At 42.9% G+C, this 24,492-nt stretch overlaps 1 protein-coding gene across 2 annotated transcripts; it reads right to left on the reverse strand.

Annotated features, from left to right (window-relative positions):
* Positions 1-1,079: 1,079 nt before the first annotated feature.
* On the reverse strand, positions 1,080-17,686 carry EED (embryonic ectoderm development). Of its 2 annotated transcripts, none has more exons than XM_068656615.1 (12): positions 17,524-17,686; positions 14,031-14,183; positions 9,503-9,595; positions 8,566-8,631; positions 7,717-7,842; positions 7,517-7,598; positions 5,905-6,038; positions 4,894-5,027; positions 3,684-3,789; positions 2,740-2,898; positions 2,308-2,381; positions 1,080-1,409 (listed from the first exon to the last, which is right to left on the reverse strand). In XM_068656615.1, exons 1-12 carry the CDS (start codon positions 17,644-17,646, stop codon positions 1,283-1,285), a joined length of 1,377 nt encoding a protein of 458 aa, XP_068512716.1. In that variant the 5' UTR covers positions 17,647-17,686; the 3' UTR covers positions 1,080-1,282. The 2 variants fall into 2 exon arrangements, with proteins under 2 accessions (XP_068512716.1, XP_068512625.1); XM_068656524.1 differs by having other exon boundaries at positions 5,947-6,038; positions 17,524-17,684.
* Positions 17,687-24,492: the final 6,806 nt, after the last annotated feature.

Genomic DNA, 24,492 nt, shown 5'->3' on the forward strand with positions numbered 1-24,492 from the left:
CTTTTGTGTCCCATTTCACTCTCAGCCCTGAACACGGAAAAACAAAGCCGACGAGTCTAGTGGCATACTACTGCAAAGCACTTCCCAGCGTGAAATGGTATCAGTCTCCAGCCCACGTGTTCTGGACATACTTTAGCTCATCCAAACAAAACTTTAGCATTCTCAATGCCTTTTCAGTGCTCTCCCAATCACTTCTCCACCCCAACAACTTTCCGGACTCTGCCAGCTCCCCATCCATGAGATAACAGAGGCCTGTTGCAGTTGCATGTTAGGTTATACCGTGCTTGCAATTTAAAGTAGAGGTTAAGAACTCCAGCCTCAACTACCGTCCTCTCCCTCTTCAGCTAACTTGTGTTCAACCCTGCAGGTATTTCATCCACCTCCCTTCACTTGTTCATCTTCAATCAATATCCCTCCTCTTCACGTGTACACACAGCTGCATCTAGGACCACTTACACAGAACACAGACTAACACTTCAACTATACCTGCAGCATAAGTGTTTCAGCTACAGATTATAATTGTTAATGTTATCTGCTGTCATACTAATTATTCCCCTTTCATTTTTATTACCTGTATGGATTTTAAACCCATAAGAAATAATATATTCATTTTAGAATCAGTTATTCCTAGAGCAAGTAGAGCATTGATAATGCTATTTGGAAATTCTGACAACATCAATATTTTTAATTGCCTAACCTTGATATAAAGTAATCCCAGTAACCAAACAGACAAAATCCAGAGTACAGCAATGTGAACCACAAAAAAAAAGTTGGTAGAGTTTTTCCCCAAATCAGTAACAGAAATGGTGAAAAGCACATCCCAGTTTGAGATTATTAAAACTTAACTTAAAGTGCAATGAATTTAAGGAGTTCAAAATATTTCTAGTAGCGATTTAACATTTATTTATGCTATATTCCTAAGTGTAGTACTTCCTTTGTCTGGCGCCTGGATAATATTCAGTAGCTTCATTAAGTTTTTAGCATAAAAAGGGATGAATACAGCTACAAGCCAAAAAGGTATTTCATAAGCCATACCTGAAAATTCATTGTGGGAAATAATTAAAATGGACAATTCAGAAAACTTTACAAAAATACTTCTTTTTATTAAAAGCAGCAAAGTTCAAGCAGAACAATACACAGAATGTAAACATCACTAAGTTCAGCTCCAGCCTGCTGAACCTTCGAGGAAGTCTACACTAAATGCGTCTACCACACTAGCGAGTTAACAGACTATATTATAATTTGAAAATATATTTTCTACTTTGAATTAAGAAAAAGTTACTTATCGTAGTCTGTCCCAGCGCCAGATACTGGCATCATCACACACAGCTATAAGGATACTACTGTCCCTGCTAAAACTGGTTTGTCGAATGGCAGCAACACATTTAGGATGAGTAAGAGTCGTACACCTATAAATGAAAGAAAATTATTCAGCTGCAATGTTAAATCTGCACTTGCTACTACAAGTGCTGTTTCACCACCATCTGACTTATGTGACCTAGGAAGAATTTGTAGGGCAACAGGATTGCACCCTCTGTGATGTATTTTGTATTCTGAACCTGGAGATGGGAAAGTAGTGATTTCCTCTTTACCCATTGACATTTCTCATCAATTTTCATGGAAGCATGGACTGAAACCTTATTGAATCACATTATTTACACCTTTGCAATCAATGTTCTTTTCCAATTGTTAGGAATAAAATATGGTAATTGGGTGACTGAAGACTGCAGCATTTGGGGGAATTTTGTATAGGCATTCATACATGTATTTTTACAAACACAAATTAATGCATGTTTGCATGAATATATATTGCAGGTTTGTGTGCATACACACAAAAACATGCAATAAAATCACCTGGCCACACAGGCAAGGAACTGAAAAGCCATATTGTTTTCTTCACATCACACTCATAGCTAACCTTTATATTCTCACTACTTTAGTCCTTTCATCTATTTCTCCTTTGTCACGAGCTACACCCTCCTACCATCTCCTAATTGCTTTGTAAATTTTCCACCTAATTAGCGTGTGAGCTCTTTGAGGAAAACACATTCTTTTACTGTATCTTCACACAGTGCCCTGCACAATTTGATTGGGACCTCTTGGCACTGCTATAAATGTAAGTAACAAAATAGTTTAAATAAATGAATAATGTTAACCTTCAGGGACTCAGAACCTTTATTTACCTAGTAGTTAGAATGGAAAGTGGTTACCACTGTTCAAGAATTTCTGTAATTATCAGTAAAGGAAAAAGGGAAGCGCCCCAACTCCCTTTCTCAGCAAAACTACAATTAAACATGAAGTACTCACTTGGCTTTATGAGGATCCTCTATTTCTAAATCCCAAACGTAAAGTTTGCCAACCTGATTGCCCAGAGCAAGCATCTGTGAAAGAAAGCAGAAAACATACAAGTTCTACAATGTTATCTGAAAGAACTGAAAGTCAGAATTTTATAAAGGCTCTTTAGCAAAGTGGTATCCAAGTATTTGAACATGAATGGCTTAATGAATTTATGGAAGGAATTAGAACTGCTACATAATTTGCCTTCTTTCTCCCATTTTATTACCCCTCTCTGCAGATGGGGTGAGAAGATACCTGTTTCATATAAAGCCACCTGCAGCAGACAAACTCTCTCCTCAAACAGCACATCACATGAGCCAGGACTTTTGCCATACACATAAATACGAAATCACTGAAAAGCTACACACCTTCAGATGCAGCAAGGTCAAAGCTCACACATACCTTTTGCCAGAAATCCATCGAAAACCTCATGTACCATATATCGCACTGGCTGTAATCAAATCTCCCAAGTATGGTCACATTTGACTCACTGGGCTTGATTTTATCTATATCATCTTCCATTTTGCCAGGTTTCCAGCACACAATGGCATTTTCACATGACTAGAAGGGAAATAGTGAACACACACAAAAGTTACCTATATTTACAACTTATATTGTAAAACATTCAGCCTAGTTATAATTAAATCTAACATTTCCTGTCATAGCTTCCCCAACAACACTAAAAAAAGTAAAACCGAAAAATCTCACCTCTGCCCTTAGGTCACAGCTAAATAAATCACTAACAATATATCACTGCCCTTTGCTGGGAGCCCGCTGCCCTCACAGCTCTGCCAGAAAACCAGATTGCAGGAGCCCTCCCTCACCCACTTCAGAAGAAATCAACCACAGGTACTCAAACACTTTCACAAGCAGCTTAAATTAACCTACATTTGAGGTTTGTTCACCCAGTCCCTTCAACCAACAGGATTGTGCCTGCACCAATTTCTGGCAAAGAGGCAATGACGCTACCGAGTTTAATACCTGCAAGCAAACATTACTAGTGCTATCACACAGATCAAAGTAATTCCATTACATGAACCCTTGTTTCTCCCTTTAGCTGCAGGACACCTGATTTAAGTAGCTGCACAGCCTCTCTCTGGACATTTCATGCAGATCCTGGTTAGTTGGCATCATTGTACTTTTAGCAGATCTAATTCTGCTTTTTAGGTAAAAGTTACTTATCCACACATCCCAACAGTTGACAAAATTCACAATACGCTCCATAATATCATTTAACACAGCACAGTGAGTTAACCAACAACCCAAATCCCAGTAAAACTTCTACTGTTTAAGAACCTCAGAATAAGCAAACACGAGTACGATATCTGAAAAAGCTGCTACTTTACCTTGGAAAGGATTAGATCTCCCAACCATCGTACACAGTCAACATAGTTCCTATGTATGTCTCTCGTAGAAAAGTCAGGAAAGTGAATTTTCTGAGAAATAAAAGGCCTATGGAGAAAATAGCCAAGTGAGGTTCGGGGAAATACAAGTCCAACTTGTAAATGCCAGTTTTAACACATTTCAATGTAAAAAGGACAAGTCTTGTCTTTTTGTTGTTTTAAAAATTTTCTAACAAAGTAGATTTTGTATGCTTTTTTTTTTTTAAATAAAATTGGAACAGTCCATTTTCATCCTCATTCCTATTGAAACAAATTGTTCCCCAAAATGTTTAACTGTAAAAGACTGTACAGAGACAGTGCTAAGCAAAACCTTCAGATGCTGCACACAGCTCCCATTGCTAAATACCTCAAGAACTGGTTAAATCCCAGTTTTCCTGATGCTTCTTCTGCAACATCTAAATCGTCAAATAGAACAACACACTAAAAAAAAAGCATTTTTTTAAAGCATCATTTAATATTTGGTAACATTACCAAAAAAAGCGAGAGCATTTTCACAGCTAGTCTCATTGCTGAACATGTTCAGTGTGTTTTAGACTCTTCAATTCTCTCAATGGTTTAACTGGAAGTTAAGATTAAAAAATTGATGAACTTCATAAAGGAGGCTTTATCTATCATGTAACTAGTAGTTATGTTTACTTGACAATTTGCTCAGATTTGAGGTCAGATAAGAAAAAGTGATGAAAATTAAAGGTATTACTGCATAAATAGTTTTGTCCCAGCCCCAAAGACAGATAACAGACACAATAATTAGTGATAAATACACAATATGAATCATTTACTATGCTTAATTACAGATTTGATTCCCTCCTAGAAATTTTGAGGCAAAAGGAAGAAAAGCCATTGGCATGTCTTAAAACAAAATGAAATACAAGCTTTAATTAAGAATGATGATGATAATCCCACATATTTCCCAGTCAAGCAGATAATTAAAAAATAATTAAGATATTTTTAAATAAGTGTCAGAACTTTCAATCCAATAAAATTCTACTGAAGCAAACACCAGGAAGACATCTTCCATGGATATTCAGTATCCCCCACAATCCCCAGGTCACTCACTATCTCCAAGAACTCCCAATTTCTAAAGGAATTAATCTGGGCTGTTGATGAGCATATTTATTTTGCAAAGACAGCCAAGAAGATGAAGACTACGTACCTGTTAGTTTTATTTGGATTGTACTCATAAGACTCTTTGATGGCATTTATCATTCTCTTGGAATTGATTCTCCAGAGTTTTAGAGAGTGATCCATCCCACAGGACATGATTTTTTCACCCAGAAGATCATAATCCTACATATATGAAATAATTTTGAGCACCCCCAGCCTAAGCTGCATTATATCAATTCAGATTTTATTCCATCATTTCCATCAAAACAGCATCTTCTGCGTAGAGAATGCAATAAAACTGCATATTTCAAATAGAAAAAAAATACTAACTTAATCCTGCTCACTGCACAGAAGTATAGTAGCTTACTAACTATAGTTACTCTCCCTCAATGAAAAAGTGGCATATTCAACAGCACTGACAGACAATGAATGAACCTACTGCTCGTGCTCTCCCTCAGTAAATTCCCTAGGTTTCATTTCATGGAGCAACCTTGGCAGAACTCCAGGGCTACTACTTGGGTGATGAGTATTTACAACTCCCAGAGAACACAGCATCAGGTTTCATGTAGGTACACACCTCACCTTTCGGGTCACACAACAGCAAAGGAAACAGTTGTTAATAAGTGTGTTAAAAGTCAAAGATTCTATTCGGTATTTGCCGGGTAGCAGCATCTGCCTCTGCAGCCGCTGAAAAGCAGCATAACTCACCTGAAATAACTTCTTTTCTTCACTACCATGAAGGTTTATTTGCTGCTTCGGCTTGATAAGACCTCAAGAACTTTAAAAGTGGGACCATAATGAAAATTTATTACTCCTTCTAGCCCCACTGAGCTCTACTTCGTTTGCATCTAGGCTGCACTGAGTGAATTGGCTACTGAAATAGATACAGCAAGTGAACACCTGTCCTGTTTATCGAGAGGTGGCCAGATCAAACTACCAGATTTAAACTTATCTACCCCTTAAACAGCATTGATGCACTTCAGGGATTTTGTTTTCCAGTAGGTATAGTATGAAAACAGTGCACAGGAGGATAAAGAGTTGCATATTACAGGCTTACTACCCTTTGTAAATCTAAATCACTGCCCCACAGTCTTCCACTTACTGCACTTAACACCTCATCCCTGTGCCCTTCTACTCCTCCAAATATTGCAACCAGCGTGTCTGTCTGGATGTTCCACAGTCTCAATGCATGATCTATAAAGAACAAATAAAATTACATGCTGCTTTTTACATGTACACATGAATAATATATTTCAGCTTCACCACTTTCAATAAAAGGTGTTCAAGTAAACATTTAAAAGGCACTTAATTCTTCTTCAGTTGTTAGAAGCAATGGAACTGCATTAACTAAATTGCCATTAAAACTAAGCTACTGTTTGAGTAATTCTGTAATTGAGAACGCGTGCCCTTCCCCCTCCCTTAGGGATACCTTCAACCAGAATACACTTAGGTCTTTAGGTCTTCTGAAAGAGTCTGATCTTGGACAAGTATGCCTTTATTTAGTCTTATTTCAAAAGCAATTTTGTATTTCAAAAAAGAAAATGTTAATTTTCTTTTAAGTCATTCTTACATCAGCATTCATAAATCTTTTATTTTCCTTTTTTTTATTAAAAGAATAAAACAGTTATTCTTTATGAATCACAGACTGTAGGGATGGGAGTTACTGTTTCCATAAACAATACACATTTCAAAGTCAGACTAATCCACTTGTTTAAAGGAAGTTTAAACAATTTCTAATGAAGAACCTCTACTGTATTTCCCATTTGGTACCACAAGTACACTACACTGAATTACAATAATGCCAACTGGAAGGCCACACAGGCCCAAACATTGTCCCCTTTTTCTACTCATCTCTCAGCCAAGCAGTTCTGAGACCCCAGAACTCTCTCACCTCACACCCAATTGTAGGTAGCACCCTGTCCAAGATTACACATTACATTTCACAGCACTACAGCTGATGTCAAAATGGCATCAAAAAGACAATATAAAGCACTCGAGAAATTCAAAAGCACAAACTTGAGGTTCCCAACCCTAATTCTCAATAACACTGAGGTCAAAAGTCCCCTTATGTTACCAGCCCTAGTGTTCCTGAAGGCTTAACTCTTGAGGCAGATCAAGTATCCCCTAACAAAACAGTCAAGATTAGGAAGCTGTGACTGTTTAGACTAGTCAAGCCCATGAGAAACCATACCAAAAAACACTTCTCCCTTCCCTAATACCCTTTTTACACAAAGCCCAATTAAAGTCATAGCTGCTCTCAAGAGGGAATCAAAGTTTTTTGCCTATGAGTACAGTGGTGAACGTCATCTGCAACTTTACAACATTCCCACTAGATGGCAACATGCTTCAACAGTTGAAAACAAACCAACTTCAAGAAAGGAAAGAGCAACTCCAATTCTCACATTTCTTCTCTAAAAAAGCAGCACTATTCACAATCCTGTTGCACCACAAGTGGAGTTATTTTTAGTGCAGGCCATGGATTTAAATATGTGCATGATGTACAGCCGTGAAGAGCAAGATTTGCTCTAGACTTCTAAGGTAAACTTGTTCAGTGCCATCAACAAAATTCTCAAAGACTTGAGAGATTTTGGCCATTTTCAAGACCAAAAATCCAATCCAAAGTATCCTGATTTATACAGAAACAAAAGAGGTTGTTGTTTTTTTTTCCTCACCTTTGCTTACAGATAAAAGGAGATTTGGATCTCTTGGATGGAATTTCAGTTCATTGATTGCATTTCCATGGCCCACGTAGTGCTGGGATAGAATTCAGAGACCAAGTTATCATTTCCCTTCATGTTTAGACATACTTAGAAGACATAGGTTTCATGCCTTACTGAAACACAAGCTATATCCCAAAGTTCTGCACACTCACCTTTATGCACTGCATTGTAATAGGGTTAATTATCCTAATAATACCCCTGGACCCCGCCACAGCAAGAAGAGGATGGCTTGTATTGCTATCGTACGTCCACGCACAGGTATAGAAATTTTCATCTGCCTACAACACCTCATGTTAAGGAACACAGAAGAACACAGACTTTTGGTTGGTTTTGAGCCAAAGAAACTTTCTTTTAAAAACAATTGACTTTTTAAAAGAAACTTGTTGCTATTTTATTAAAGTGCCAAGGAGTCCATGCTGGTCCAATAACAAAAAGATAAATATTTGATTATACATCTGCAAATATCAGCAACATTGACTTTTCCCCAGATGTTTCCTCACTTCTGTTCTATAACACATAAGGAATACCTCTCTCTTGGCATCACTTTTCAATCCCTTTCTCCAAAACACTGAAATGCTGGGAATAAAAATGAGGATGAATCAAGACCTAACTGACCAACACACGTTATTACTCTGAGCATGAAATATCATTCTTAGGCTTTAAATCCAGTTCCAGTCAAGAGAGAAGCCAAGACCATGGTAAAACAGTGAATGTGAGACACAGCACAAATATTAAGAGTTAGGAAGATTAAACCAACAAAGAATTGTTTTTCAAATATTTTAACACAGCACGTTCCATGAGCCTGCGTTTCTAATATTATTTCAATAGGAGGGACTCTAGGATGTGGAAAAGAACTAAGACAACTTGGACCTAACATGAGGAATGTGCCACATGAGCGAAGTATGAAATCACAGACAAAACCTTTTTGTTATTTTTCCTACAAAGCCTCTTAATCTGATAAAGAGGAACCAAACTAGTGCCTTTTTAACTCAAAAGGATACGTCAGCATCCACGTAGGACTGCAACAGACGGATTTCTCCTTGGGAATGACATTCATATAATGTAACCTGTTAAAAAAAAAAAGAGAAATTGATGCTTTCTTGTGGTATTTCAAGAGCAAATCATGTGCACTCGTATATTAACTTCCTTACTGAGAGAGGTAGAGTGTTTTTATGGCTTAGCTCTCATCTATTACCTGTTTGTTCCTCACAGGTGGGAATGGTTTGATACAAGATGCTCACAGCAGTTTCAGTTTAACACCACTCCCAGATACTTCTTGACTTGTCTCAGTAAGGTTAAGCTCTCTTTGTAACTCGTTACACTGCAACCACGTCCAACCTCAGGCAGTCTTTTTACAGGAGTATTTGATACACAGCTTAATCTTAGTTTAGCACTTTTGGTAACTATCAGGTGGAAGAAAGCAGGAAATGAAAGGCTTCTTGTTTATGCACAACACTTCCATAGAACACACTTCAGGAGTTATTTTCAAGACTGAAATGACAGATCCTTCTCCATAAAAAGCCCATAAAGATGCTCCCCACAGGCCATTAATTTAGCTACTGAGCTACCTGGCATCCTCACAGACACTTCTCATCCCATTTTAGAGTATGTAACTGTTTGGAAACAGTAACACATACAAAGAGTAATTTTAGTGACAAGATACATTTATGCACCTGTCTTCCTTCCTCTCTGTTTACCTTGCCAGAAGAATTTCCATTACCACACAGAGGCTCACTCCCAAATAGCTAGAGCATGACCTCACACAACAAGTCAGAGGCTGCACCTCTCCCAGATAACAGACGCTACGTACCTCAGAAGCAAAGCTTGCTATGCGAAGGATCTTGTGTCAGTGCTAAACACAGGTAAAGGGTTTGGTTGAAACCAGGAAAGCAAACAAAAGCACACGGAAGGGCTTATGGTTAAGAACAGATTACTCACTCTGTTGCTGCCCACAGTGGCAAAAACGAGAGGATCACCTTCTTTACTGTGCCAGTTAAACTGGACTCCAAACAAAGGCTGACCATGGTCCTCCTGTAGATGCAAAGTAAGATTAGAGACAAAATAAATAAAACCCACAGACACATTATTTTCATGAAACTCAGCTGTGGTGGTAAACAGTTTAATTGTTATGTTCTCCTCCAACTACTAGCTTCGTATCCAGGATAATTTCAGATAGCAAACAGTTAAAAAGAACAGTTTTGTAGTGTCACATTTTTACTGGGCTCTCTTATGGGAGGCTAAAGAAATACTTCTCCTCTGTCTGCCCCCAAAGAAACGTTTTAAACAGTGAAGGGGAATAAGTGTTGTCTCACAGTTATGGCCAGAAGTTGCCAGAACTCCTGAGTTACATTTGCAGCTCTACTTTTTGTTTTACCACTACCAACAAGGAAAGCTCTGCGTCTAAGGCCAGGTCTATGTGCATTTTATATTACTTTCACACACGGATTTACAACTTCACAGAGGAGACCTACAAGGACTAAGAAGAATAATGCTGGTGTAACAGTGGAGAAGGGTTACATTTAGCTATTACAGCACAGTTAAGTCTCGCAGCTTTCTCACAGATTTGACGAACTAACTCCAGCATGTCACAAAGCTGCTGTAAAGTTCACGTCTACAAAGTGTTTTCAGACCTCCTTCAAGAACAGTCATCAGAAGAATTGAAGACTTATTTTTAAAGAGCTTACATCAGTTTAAGAGAAGAAAAAAAGCAGATATGTTTATAAATCGCGATGAATATGGTGGTGCTTGTTATTAATTGATAACAGTATTTTGGCCTGTCCTGACAGGATGTTTTCAGAAAGAATAATGTTCATTAGAGTGCCTCCCCACAGGGGACTGTCTGGGACAGTAAAGGCAGGAAGGAAGTGTCTCATGATGGCTGTTAAGCAGCCTTCAAATGGTAGGGCTTCAGAGAAATATTAGCCCTGGCAGCTCTGACCTATGCAAGAACCAAAGAATGAATTTGAGGAGGGGGTGGGGAGTTCAACGCTTCTCAGAAAGAAGCTTACTAAGAAGTAAGGAGGGCCGGAAGAATTTAAAGTAGGCAGTATTTACTGAGAAAGGCAGCATCTGTTATTACCTCGACAGGCAAAGCTAGAAAGAGACAGAAGAAAACCTCTGAGTGAAGGCCCTCCTGCATGTCTTAAAGAAAGGCTGTAATTTTCAAAGCTGAATACAGATTAAGAAGAATTGTTCACGGTTCAACTCAAAGTACTACTCATCATAACATGAAAGGCCAAACTAGTGTGTTTGTGGGATGGGAGAACAGGGGAAAAGCAGCAAGGTCATTAGTGACCCCAGGACAGAAGAAAAAAGCAGGTATTTGGCACTAATAAAGCATTACAGCTTAATTAGAGATGTAGAATGAGGAAAGCACTGGGGTATCTATCTGAAGAAGTTCTACTTTCCTTGTCTAACCTACCATCATCCTCACTGGTCAGAGAGAGCACACACTGTTTTGATAATATTTATCTGCTCTAATCTTTGTTCCAGCTGCTAACGATGAGCCAGGTTTTTAACAAATTACCCTGTTAGGTGCTGCACATTCTGGTTATCACGAGATAACCAGACAGAAGGGTTTGACCTACGTGCTGGTTCAAGAGAGGAATTGAGAAATGCCATCTTGACCCCGATATAAATAAAGGGCACAAAACCCAGAGTACTCAGGTTCTTCGTGCACCAGACAGAAGGCGCAGAAACAAACAGACCTCCAGCTGCTACAAAAGCAGATAATCAGTGGTTAGTTCTGCCCTTACTCACCTAACGCCAACGCAGGTTCAGGCAGACAAAGCCTAAAGCTGCTTTGAGACAGAAGGCAGGGAAATAACCACCAGGCCAACGCAGCCAAAAATAACCACCTGCAACTACACGAGCATGTTGTCCAGCGCTGTCACCACGGTGCTAGTGAGGCACCAACGGACCACACGCGCACTCCCAGTTCCCTCAAGTGGAAGCAAACCTTCCTGGCAGTGGTTTGAGTTAGCTTTCCCTACCAAGGTAACAAACCAGGATCCTGCATGTGGCTGGTTCCTGATTCCCAGCTCAGGGGACAGCGAGTAGAGGCTGAGAGACATCAACCTGCTAACAGCTACTGAGGCACACCCCAAACAAGAGCAAAGGGTCGGGCAGATGATGGCATTGTTCTGAAGGGAGCACATCAAAGCACATTCTTTGCTGGAAGATCTATAAAAAAATTACACATAGATATATGTGAGGATATCCTTCTGCTCGCTGTGTATGCTCATTTATAAACTACATTTCCACTCAGAGAGCAAAGTTGTTTTTTTTTCAGGACGTACCACAGTAACTCAGTACTGTAAAAAGCAATAAAAATAAAACACTTTCTGATTTCCTGTCATTTTCCAAGTTATATATTTGTTTTCCTGATGCTTAAATTTCAGCCAAAATAACTTTCACACTAGTGTTTAAAAAAGCATATTTAGCCAGCAGTGTTTTTCAGGCTGAATCATAACCATTTAACATTCAAAGCAGTGGGCAACGGTCATGTTTTCCTAAGGGGGGGGGAGGGAAGAGGAAAAAATAAGAGTAGGAAATTGAAAAAAGCAAACAAACCATAAATTGTACACCTCTAAAGAACATTACAATAAATTTCCATGTCTTTAAGTCATGTTGACTCCTCATTAATTTCAGCACATACATCTTACAGCATAGTTCAAAGGCAGAATGGGATATATATATGACGTGATATCCCAAGAGCCATGTATTTCTGAACCCATATACAACATCCAATCGCTACATTTTATCTTCACAGTATTTCCAAGATTAGTACGGAGGAACAGGGAAAAGAAAAGAAGAGAGACTTCCCCAAAAATAAAGTAAAAAAGACTGACCAAATTTGGCTGCTACCTGGTCTTTAAACCATTTCAAAGAGAAATGGGAAGACATAAAAAATATCCTGCTTAGAGTGAATGCAGCATTTCAGCTATGTTTGATTCCACTTGCACAGGAAGCTGGGGATTGCTTAACCACGTGGGGTGGTCCTTTGGGTCACCCCAGAGCAGGGAGGAGGGGATGCTCTGTTTTGCCAAAAGAACTCGGTAAATACTAACCACTTTGGGATATCTGGTCCGTGGAAAGAAAACAAATACGCTCAGCAGAACTCAAAACTTGCTAAATGTCTGGGTGCTGGAAGCCCACGCCAGTGGCTGAAGCAAGACTTTAAGCCACAGAAAGCACCGTCTGTGGGGGCGATGCCTGTGAATCACAGGAGCAGCTGCCTACCTAGGTCAAAGTGAAAGAACTACTCTTCCTCCGCTGCCCTCAAAGGGAAAACGTGGTTTTTGAAGCATAAAAGTTAAGACTGACTTGCTTCCCAGACACTTTTGTCAGCTTAATGTCGTACCAGAACTTCTCCAGTGGCAAAGCTCATTTAGGAGGTTTCCACGCTCCAAACGTCTCAGCCCCTCCTGCTCAGCTACCCAGTTATTTCCATGAGGCAGTCTGAAACCTAAGTTCAGAAACAGCGTCCTCAGCAAAGCTCAACAGTTGTTGCGAATGTGGGAGAATGATAAACCTCCTACAGGAATTCTGCAGAAAACACAGATGCTTTACGTGAACTTCTTGTTAGCCAAATATAAGGTTGAACAGAACTCCCATCTTCTTCCAGGTCTAACTTCCCTTTATTTCAAAGTTTTAGAAAAACTGGATCAGACAGTGCATAACACAGATATCCCCCACAAGGCTGGGGAAGGAAAGAACACCCTGACAGCGCACAAAAATCCAAATGAAAACAATCGATTCAGTTCACCATAGTCTGTGACCAGTGCAGAAGAAAATACCCTAAAACACATGAACGAGGAGTAAAGATCATGAATCCCTGTCCCTTAATGCCTCTAGATTATGTGGGAATAGAAATGTGAGCAGGTGTGACCACACAGCCACAACACTCCTGCTAAATTAACTACAGCACACAGCAGATCTTTTATGTCAATTCCCCGATGACAGAAAGAAATTATATCAAAAGTGTGAGAAGAATGCTGAAATTTAAGACAAATGTCATAATTTATTTTTTTAAGAATGTTTTAATTTCTTTTTAAAATACATTTCATCAGGTAGAAAACTCTGCATGAATTCTGTGCTCTGCATCAAGTTGTCACATTTTGCTTGATATCAACCTGTTTATCCAGCATCTTAACTCAATAACTACAGCTTTGATGAAATAATTATGAAATATCATATATAAGTCTTTGCAAAAACATAAAAAATTGGATTAATTGCAGCATTACCTACTGATTCCTATTTCCCAGTATTCTTTTTCTTCAGAACTTTGGGTATTCCAAATAAGGAAGGTACTTTCATCAGATAAGCATGGAACATAGATATTTTGAAATAGTCTCTGCTCTGTGTTTATTTTGATTTTGATTGTTATTTTGATGCTGTCACATAGTTTGTGTCACTGCCAGCAAACGGTACCAGCATCCCCACGCTGAAGCTTGCAAACACCTACCTTTAGGCTATTTACACATTTGAAGGAGTATTTGCACTTCTTTGACTTCCATTTTCCTTTCCCCCAGCTTTTTCTTCCTGGGGCGTTAGGAGTGTTTGTCGGGGTGTCTGGGCGCTCCGTGTTAGTACCACTTTCGATGCTAACAGCATCATCCTGAAAACATTCAAATACAGAATATAATGAGGGCTTCTTATTTATTTATTCATTTAGATTCACATACTTAAATCCATCACTAACGTAATGGCATTTCTCTCCAGATACGGAGCGTGAGTCACCCGAGGGCTGATCCAAAAGGGACATTCATGCACTGTGATCTAGTGAAGCTTCCTTGGAATACAGGAAACTGCCCTTAGGAAAGGTCTCAAGATACAGTGGTTGGTTTCCCTGGAAAGCATCTCTGACGTAGATGGAATAAGTGCTTCTGAAGTAAGGAATGAAGAGGGTGTTTGTGGAAAAACATTAGGTTATGCCACATCAGGAATTTAGCCCTTCTGGGAGATTTCTGGCCACCCTCGGCAGCTACAAAAAGCACAGCCCCGCAGTAACACACTTCTGCAGTAAGTCAGCACCGCCACTAGAAGAGGAAGTCTAACCCCTCCCTCCTGCTCTTTTCTACAGATTCCTGCTTCAACTTAAAGCTACATTAAAAAAAAAAAAAAAAAAAAAGGCATCACAACATAAAAAAATAGTTTCCTGTCTGATTCAACCGGTCCTCCAACCATCAGCAGGCAGAGCCAAGGTAAGAAGGGGGAAAGCTGAAATAAGGGGTGGGCAAAACCACCCTTAAAGTTACTTGGGAGTTTTAGATCAATTTGGGACAATTAACAGAAAACATGGTTTGCCCTGGCAGCCAAAAGGGGCCTATCATATCCTGGGGTGCAGCAAGCATGGCAGGGTTAGTGGATGAGGGAAGGGATTGTCCTGCTCTGCTCTGGTGCGGCCTCACCTCCAGCACTGGGTGCAGGTTTGGGCACCACAGTATAAGAAAGACGTGAAGCTATTAGAGAGTGTCCAAAGAAGAACTATGACGATGGGGAAGGGTCTAGAAGGCAAGACACATGAGGAGTGGTTGAGGTCCCTTGGTTTGTTCAGCCTAGAGCAGAGCAGGACAAGGGGAGGCCTCATGGTGGCCTGCAGCTCCCTCACGAGGGGAGCAGAAGGGCAGGCGCTGAGCTCTGCTCTCTGGGGACAGTGACAGGACCTGAGGGAACGGCATGGAGCTGGGACAGGGGAGGGTCAGGCTGGGGGTTAGGGAAAGGGTCTGCACCCAGAAGGAGGTTGGGCACTGGGACAGGCTGCCCAGGGCAGTGGTCATGGCACTGAGCTGCTGGAGTTCAAGAAGCGTTTGGACAGCGCTCTCAGACATAGGGTCTGATTTTGGGGTGGTGCTATATGGAGCCAGGAGTTGGACCCCATGATCCTTGTGTGTCCCTTCCACCTCGAGCTATCCTGTGATTTTACAATTCCACGTACAGCCCAACTGCAGGACATCACTCACAAACACTTCCCCATTCCCTGCATCACCCATTTCCGCATGTTCCACCTGCACCACAACCACAACAAAGTAGTCCCTGCAGGTCCACACGAGAAACTTCATCTTGTTCAAACAACAACCCCTTTTTTTTTTTTTTTCCCCCTTGGCAAGTTAGCCTGGTCATCTTCCACCAGAAATTTGGGAGAAAACATCTCAAATGAAGCCATATGATGAGTACAGCTGAGCTTGGGGAGACAGAGGCAGCCTTCCACTGGAAGATGCTCAGTGTAACACCAAGCTGCACCAAGAACTCCACTAGGAATGTGGAGGAAGGGCAGCTGTAAACATTAGCACATCGATTCCCACCAAACATTTATGCTCTGTCCCAGTTTCACACCTGTACCATCAGCCAGAAGAGGCACAGACGTACGGGTCTTTGGTTGCCCAACAACTTTGAAAACCAGGACATCAACGGGAGGAAAAGGAAGGAAGACAACACACCGTGAAGGCGGTAAGGGAACTGCCCAAGCCTGGAGCCAAGCCTCTCCCAACAAGCATAGCTGGGTCTTCCAATTTCTTCACTTCTACCCTAAGAAACTTCTGAGCTGTCCAAACTCTGGTCTCCCAAGAGTACTCGCTAGCAAGAGCCACAGCACTTCACAGAACCTGTAACTACATCACCAACAAGCTTGCCATTGGGATGCCTGTGGAACAAAAAGGCAGATTTCCTCCGAATCGGTTCTGTTACGACGTGAGCAGAACCCAGACCTTTCTGGACTAGTGGGATTCAGTAACAAACCCTCAGAAACAGACTGCTTTCCCTATTGAAACTGGTCACATCTTCAGTGCCCACACAGCCCACATGCTAACCTACAACGAACGCTAACGCAAGCCCGAAATCTGTCATCATGTCTCACTCAGATTCACAAACGCATGTGTCTGCAGGGCAAACAGATGTTTGCAGGTCTGCATGACCAGCTGCCAGATGGTGTTGAGCACCTCAAGTGGCTCAGCAGCAGCAGGACACAGCACCTCGGAACTGTTCCCCCACGAACAGCACTTCCACAGGGTACTGGGGACGTGGCGTAGATCCCTCACTTTCTGGATAAATGATCTAGCCAAGGGAAGTGTTGTGCAGGGATAACACCAGAGTAACTCCCCCACTTCAGCAACTGTGTGAGTGCTAAATACCTGAGATTGCTTTTTGGGTACAGAGCTATTCTGTACCAACCTTGCTCCTTCAAGTCCTGAGCACTGGATTTTAGCACAGCTTAGAACCCTAGAATCATTAAGGTTCAAAAAGACCATCAAGCTCATCAGCTCCAACCATCCGCCTACTACCAATGTCACCCACTAAACCCTGTCCTCAAGCACCACATCCAACCTTTCCTTGAACACCCCCAGGGATGGTGACACCACCACCTCCCTGGGCAACACATCCCAGTGCCTGACTGCTCTTTCTGAGAAGAAATGTCACAAAGAAAAGCTTGGAGCTCACATCCTCACCCCTCACAGCTGCCTTCTGCTGCCAGCGCCTGAGCACTATCCCCTACTCCTCCTCCACCGCGGGGCCGCACGCGTACACTTACACCAACTTTTACTCTACAACGTGGTCGTGAAGCCAAACGACACGGGGAGAAAGACCACTGGCTCTTTTTGCTGTTTCACATGTAAAAACACAAATTAAAAGCGACATTTTAACGCAGCCCCTGAGCACCACTCGGGGCCTGAGCCCACTTTGGTCGGGGCCGGAGCCCACCGTGGGCCCCCAGTTCCCCCTCACCCACGTGGAGGCAAAGCAGGGGCGCTCCCTCAGCCCCACAGGGCTCCTCACAGCCGGGGATCTCCCTCAACAGCCCCCACAGGGGATCCCCGACCCCCTGAGGGCCCGGCCGGGGGGTCCGAGGCCGGGGCCCTGCCTCAGGAACGATCGCGGCGCTGCCCCCTCAGAGCGGGGCCGGGCCTGGCCGCGGCCCCTTCGCCTCAACCCCAGCGCTTAGTTCCCAGCTCGGGGCTCACGTTCTCGTCTCCGGACAGGTCCCCGGGGTTGCTGTTCTCGTCGCTGCTCAGCTTCTGCTTCTTGGCCGGCATCTCGGGCCCGACTCCCGCCGCCGCCGCCGGGGCTTCTCCCCGCTCAGACATCTTCCCCGCCCCCGCCGCGCTGCCGTAAAGCGCGCCCGGGGAAGGTCGGCGGGACGCTGCCGTAAAGCAGCGCCGCGCCCGGCTCCGTAGGGAAAGCCGGGGCGGGTGCCACACTGCCGTAAAAGGGCCTTTCCCGCGCGGCGCTGAGGGGATGGGGGAGTTGGTGGAGGTCGGGGTTAAATAAAGGCGGTTTTAACTGTATAGAGGCGTGCTGGTGTTTTATATTGTTGATTGTCAGATGGTGTAAGTGGGCTGTGAGGCCCCGTGGCAAGCTTGGCCGTCTGAGTGCGTGTGTGAGTGTGTTTGTGTGTGTGAGGTGTTCTACAGTCCCTCTGTCACACAATCCTAGAATCATTAGGGTTGGAAAACCCTCCAAGATCATCCGGTCCAACCAGCCCCCTACCACCAATGTCACCCACTAAACCATGTCCCTAAACACCACGTCCAGCCTTTCCTTGAACACCCCCAGGGATGGGGACCCCACCATCTCCCTGGGCAACCTGTCCCAATGTCTGACTGCTCTTTCTGAGCAGAAATGTCTCCTCATTTCCAACCTGAACCTCCCCTGATGCAACTTGAGGCCATTTCCTCTGGTCCTATCACTGATTACCTATAAGCAGAGGACCCCAGCTCCCCACACCTTATTTTCAGGCAGTTGCAGAAAGCAATGTTGTCTGCCCTGAGCCTCCTCTTCTCCAGACCAAACACCCCCAGTTCCCTCAGCCACTCCTCACAGGACTTGTGTGCCAAGTCAGCGATCCCTCTGTCCATCCTTGTGCTGCCCTTGAGTGCCTTTTAATGTGCATGAAGCGTGTTTTTTTTTTGCTTCTTTTGCTCTCCAAAGAGCCCCACAAAGTGAGCATATGAGGCAGCTGGCAAGCCCTGGCACCTGCCTTGTCACCTCAGGCAGAGCTGAAATACAGCAATAAAATCCTGCCCAAAACCCACCCGGCCCTCTGCTCTCCAGCAAACTTCTACCACGGCTGTAGATAAAATGCTGCAGTTGCCAGATTTTAATTTATTAATCTCTAAAACCGCAGGTCCCAGAGTCATGATAATTATGAACTGTAAAAAAATAAAAAATAAAATAAAAATTAAAAAATCACTACCAAAGGGGGAAAGTATTCTGCCCACAGGCACAAAGTCTTATCTGCTTTTCTTGTGTGGGCAGAAACAAGTCTTTCCTCCCTGGGGGAGACATTCCGGTCTCGCAAAGTGGTTTCTTGGAGGGCAGTGACAGAGGTGAGCCTGCCTTATCTAAACTTTAATCTGGCATAAAATTCAGAGATAAGAAGGAAGAGAGGAAGCTTAAACTGATGTGTGTGCTATGCTGTTTTTAGCAATAGCCTCTCTTTTCTGCTGCAGAACCGTAGGCTCTGCCGAAGCAGTGCATAATATATAGCAAAAGGTTGTAGATCACAACTAATAAAAGCTCTGGGAGCTCACAACTGCTCAGATTTGTGCTCCAAGATCAAGGTTGTGATAAAAGTGGTTTATACCTTTGTGGGGACATATACGAAGAATGAGCAGACTTGAGATGCCAATCTAAAAATATCCTGCCATAATTTAAAAAAAAACGAATATGACAGGATATTTTTAGATTGGCATCTTAATTAAGACTAAATCACGACTGTGCTGCAGACCTGTGGAAAAAAGACACTAAGTTTTCAGCAGTGGAGGGTTTCAGCTTCTCACCATGGGTGCCCTTGAGCTAATGGAGAGAAGACAACTCCTCTGCATTTTGCAGCTGTCAACCGACATCCTCCAGATGGCCACACACCCAGCTCCGCCACCTTTCAGTGGCTCATCCAAAACATAAGGGGAGCGAAAGCCCCAGCCAACCTATGATTCTTGGTCTGCACACAGGAAACTTCGCCACCCACACCCAGAATCAGCCAGTAAAACCATTCCGTCTCCATCGCCAACTCGCTGGGCCGAAACTGGTCTCTGCCTTCTCCCATCTGGGTGCTAGAGGACTTCTTTTACTAGTTACAGTCCTGCTGGCCTCTCCGCCTGGTTCTTAGCCCAAACCACTTGCCTTTTTTTTCTGTTTTTACTGTTTCAGAAGGCATGAAGAGCCAGTACACCAGGGGAGATGAGTTTCCAAAAGTCATAGTACACTTCATCAAGCATCTATTTAAAGAATTATCTTGTGGTTAAACACTGGCTTGAAAGCTCACAGAACATGCTTAAATGTGTGCTCTGATAGGATTCTCTTTGGAAATCCTCTGAGCTTTTCTGTACCTCAGTTTCTCAGCTGTGTGATGGAAGTAGACTTTCTCATATCATGGCAAGTGATGGGGGGGATTATGAAAATATATGCACTATGTTTCTTGATTTGTTTAATTACTGTGGTACTATGACTCTTTTATATAACATACATTGATTAACTAAGAAGTAATAGGGCCCTTGAAATAGCGTATAGAGGAAAATGGGAGAACAATTATATTAAAAAGAAATCTGCAGTCTGTTTCAATTAATGATGATTTAGTGGTGTTTTATGAGCACACAGTGTGTACTGGGGAGGAATAGATTTGATATGTATAAGAGGATTTTGCCAAATGTGACTTCTAAAAGGACTGCAATAGTAAATGTTAAAAAAAAAAAAAAAAAAAATCCTAGTCATGGGGTGTTCAACAGATTGGAAGGTGGTGTTTTTTTTTCAACATACCAGAATATTTCTGGATCATACAGGGACACCGAAATACTTTCTATATGTGTGGGAGAAAGTAAATCAGACTCACTCCTTTCATTCATCCTCTTCAAGCCGTATTTCTTCACAGAATCACAGGACCATGTGGATCAGCAGGGACCTCCAAAGGTCATGTAGTCTAGCCCCTGGTCAGAGTGGGGCCAATTAAGCAGGTTGCTGAAGGCCTCAACGAGTCCATTTACAAATTCCCATATCCCAGTTTGTGTCTCTTGCCTCTTCCTTTTCCTGTGCACGTCTATTTTCTTTGTGTCATTGTGTTAGCTGTAGGAAGCAATAAGCTGTCTCTTTACCTTTGTTTTAAGGCTGAACAGACCCAGTTCTTTCAGTTTCTCTACATACATCATGATCTCCAGTCCCCTAACCAGCTTGGTGGATCTCCACAGGGCTCAATCCAGTATATCAGTATCTTTCTTGTACTCAAGCTCTTGCTAGGGAGCTCAACACTGGACACTTCTAAGATGTGGTCTCCAAATACCAAACACAGAAGAACCACTTCCTTCAACTTGCTGGCTCCACTTTTGCTAATAACAGGTTTTGGTTAACCTTCTCTGCTGCAAGCGCACGCTGCTGACTCACATTCCACTTGCTGTCCACCAGGACCTCCCAATCTTTCTCTGCTGAGCTCCTTTGATGGCCCCTAACCTTTACTCTTGCATAAGGCTATTCCTCCCCTGGTGCAGAATATTATTGGGGTGCCTTTGATGAACTTCATTAGATTCCTGTGAATCCATTTCTCCAACCTGTGTAGGACCCTCTTCAGAGAAGCCCTGACCTCAAGCCCTGACCTCAAGTCATTCATCCCCAGTTTAGTACTGCCCACAAATTTACTGTTATTGTCCCCCATCACTTGGGGTGTTCAAGGAAAGGTTGGACATGGTGCTTAGGGACGTTAGTAATAGGGTGATAGTTGGACCAGATGATCCTGAAGGTCTTTTCCAACCTTAATGATTTTAGGATTCTATGATCCCATTATCCAGGTCATCAATAAAAGACATTCAATGGTCTTTTATTTATCATCCCATCTTAGAAAGCAATCAATTTGCCCTGGTAAATCCATGCTGGCTGCTCACAATTACCTTCTTGTCCTTCCTGGGCTTGGGCATGGCACCCAGGAGGATTTGCTCCACCACCTTCCCAGGGACTAAAGTTAGGCACACTGGCCTATTGCTCCATGAGTATTTCTTCTTGCCCTCCTTAAAGATAGGAGTGATCCTTAACCATCTCATCATCAACCTCCCCAGATCACTCTAACCTTTCAAAGATGATAGGGAGTGGCCTTGCAACGATGCTGGCCAGCTCCTCCAGCAGCTTTGTTGCATCCCATCTGATCTTGTGGACTTCTGTACATCCAGTTTGCTTTTGTGCTCCCTGTGCTGGGTACAGCTTCGCTCCCACAGACTGCAAGTAGTCTTGGGGAACTGGGAAGCCTAAGGGCAGAACATATCAGTGAAAACCATCGTAGAAAAACATGGACTACTTCAGCCTTTTCCATGTCCTTTATCACTTATCAGTTGGCCCATATTTTCCTTTGGTGCCAGCGCACCTACAGAAGCCTTTCTTCTTAACCTTCACCTCCCTGCCTGATTATAACTCCATACTGAGACTGAGATTTTCCTAGATCTGCTTTCCTGATGTCCAGGGCTGTGTTTCTACTAATTTTCTTGCTCATGCCTCTTGCGGAGGTATTTTCCCCAGGCAGTACCTGGCCTCCAAACCTCCACCATTGCTCAGTGGAGCAGCTGTGGGCTTGGCTTTTTGGAGCTCTGGAATTGACAGTGGGCCCTGGCCTTTGTGCTGCCACAAATATTGTGCTGCCCTCGGTCACAGTTACTTTACCTATGTGCAGAGATAACCTTGCTTCTGAATTGTCCATCTGCTGTGCAAAAGCGTTCCTTCTTTCTGATATTAACAGGTTTTCATGGGCTTATTGGTAAGAATGGCTGAATTAACTGGCAAAAGTAAATTTTTAATTTTGTTAGCTTGATGGGAAAACATAGCCATGGCAACTGAGGTGGATTCTGTTCTGCCTCACGTATTGTCAAGAGCCCTGTCAGTTAAGCTCCAATTACAGAGGTCGTTTTACTGCTATTTTTTTGTTAAGAATCTGAAAACACAGCTGGATTTTCAAACACCAGTGGAGTTTGTACATCTGACAGCTAAAGTCATATTTCATGCCTTATGAAAACAGCTTATTTGGAGAGCAATGAAAACACATTCGCCCAGAAACCCATAGCGTCCCCTTTGCATAATGGAAACGCAACGGCCAGCAAAGGCTGTGGTGTTTTTCCCCTCTCACTTCTGAAAGATTAATGGGTCAAACCTTCAGCTGACTCATGCTCTGCAAGCAGGGAACAGCTCACACGCTTAAATCTTGCGGCAGAAGTTTCGGATGGTATGGATAGAAGCCATGTATTTTATTCTTCTAGCTCAAGCTAACGACCTGCGTGAAAGTGGAAGGTGTATCTGAATCAGACGATGAGACAGCCGACTTGATCTAACAGCTCAGCGCCGCTAAAAGAAGGCTGTCTCACCCACCCCCATTTCTAAACTGTCTCTGTGCTCCTAGCTCTGTTTTTCCACCATTTTTCTTCCCTGGTATTTGCTTTTTCAAAAGGCTTTCAATGAGGCAGTTCAGCTTGCTAACCCAGGAGAAAACTGCTCAAGCACGAAGTAACTCGATCTTTCTGCTTAGCTAATGAAGATCAGACTTGCGCAAAGTCTCTGCTGACCACCTGAAGTGGTGCAAGGGAAGGCTGGAATCTGCAGGCAGGGATGAAAGACAGCAGAGAAAGAAGATCCCCTCCTGATGGTGGTGGGGAGCTACAGCTCAGCAGTCTCCCAAAACCTCACTGTGTGCTCGTGGTTTACTCGAGGCTGAAACGTTTGACCCAAGACTATCTGTGCTACTTTAACAACTCTGCTGCCATGCTGGCAGTAAATCCAGCAAGCAGTAAGCAACAGTAAATCCTAAACAATCTGGGGTTTCACCGCCAGCACCGGTGCTGCTCAGGCACTGAGCATCTCGGAGCACTGAGCATCCCATCTCTGCCCACCCAGCGAATTTCTTCTGCTTCCACCTGCCCTCCTCGTCTGCGCCGCTGAGCAATCTGTGTAGTTGTGCAATGAATCACACAGGCCGAGCAGTCGGGCTCAAGAAAACAAAGAGTATTTCTCCATTTTGTCTAGATGTATTGGATCGGTCCCCTTGTTTTTTTGCCGTGTAGCTACACAAACAGTTCTGCTGGCACAGCGCGGGGAGTGGCACAAGGACGACTGGTGGGAAGAGAGGAAAACGGGAGGAAAAAAGCCAGGATTGCTTAAGCCAGTATCGTCACCAAATAAATCCTCACGGACCCACAGCTCATGTGACCAGAGCCTTTAGTCTAGTTTAAAATAACCTTTCTTCCAGAATAACTTGTTCTCTGTGTGAAGGAGCTCTCACTCAGACAGCAAGGCACTTCTCAACTGAATATGAATATGAAGAATATTTATAAAGGTATTTGAGACCCCAGTTTGTGGAAGGAATGGGGGGGATCTACAGCCCGCACTGGCTCCATGTCAAGGTCCAGTAGCGATACAACCTCCAGCAACAGGAATTCAGCTGCTGGTTTGGCATGGTACTTTTGTATCAGAATTAAAAATGTCTTAAATGCTACGAGCTAGCGTCCATCCTTTTGGCCATCCAAGAACTTGTTCCTACAAGCATAAATGGTAAAATAATAAATCTGACACCAAAGCAACAAAAAATCTGAAAGGCCAATATAGGAAACAGTTTAGATAAATTGCATTTCACTTTCCCTGTCTACATAGTGAACATATGTGGAGCTACCTCCCTAAATTTTTTTCCACATCTTCCCAAAAAAACACTACAAGGATGCTCCCCACCAAGATTTCCACTCAACTTGGGAAAGACGCAACAGGTCACCACCATCCAGGGAAGCCCCACGTTTCCATTCCCTCCTGGTGCCTTTTGGGTCGGGTACTTATGGCCTGGCTCTGTCCGTAACACCAAGGAATTGTCCTAAAAAGCATCCCCGTTACACAGCCGGTCCATGGGAAGGCAGTACAGACCCGGGGTTTGTGCTGCACTATCTGTTCTGTGTAAGCCACACTTGGCAAAGGAGCAGCTGATG

Source organism: Anas acuta, chromosome 1 (assembly GCF_963932015.1).
Source record: "Anas acuta chromosome 1, bAnaAcu1.1, whole genome shotgun sequence".
Classification (NCBI taxonomy): domain Eukaryota; kingdom Metazoa; phylum Chordata; class Aves; order Anseriformes; family Anatidae; genus Anas; species Anas acuta.

Coding starts and splice junctions, on each gene's coding strand:
- EED (XM_068656615.1), bottom strand. CDS start 17,646: ATGTCTGAGCGGGGAGAAGCCCCGGCGGCGGCGGCGGGAGTCGGGCCC. Junction 6,039..7,516: donor CCTTTTATCTGTAAGCAAAG/GTGAGGAAAAAA, acceptor TGTTCTTTATAG/ATCATGCATTGAGACTGTGG. Junction 1,410..2,307: donor GAGGATCCTCATAAAGCCAA/GTGAGTACTTCA, acceptor TTTCATTTATAG/GTGTACGACTCTTACTCATC.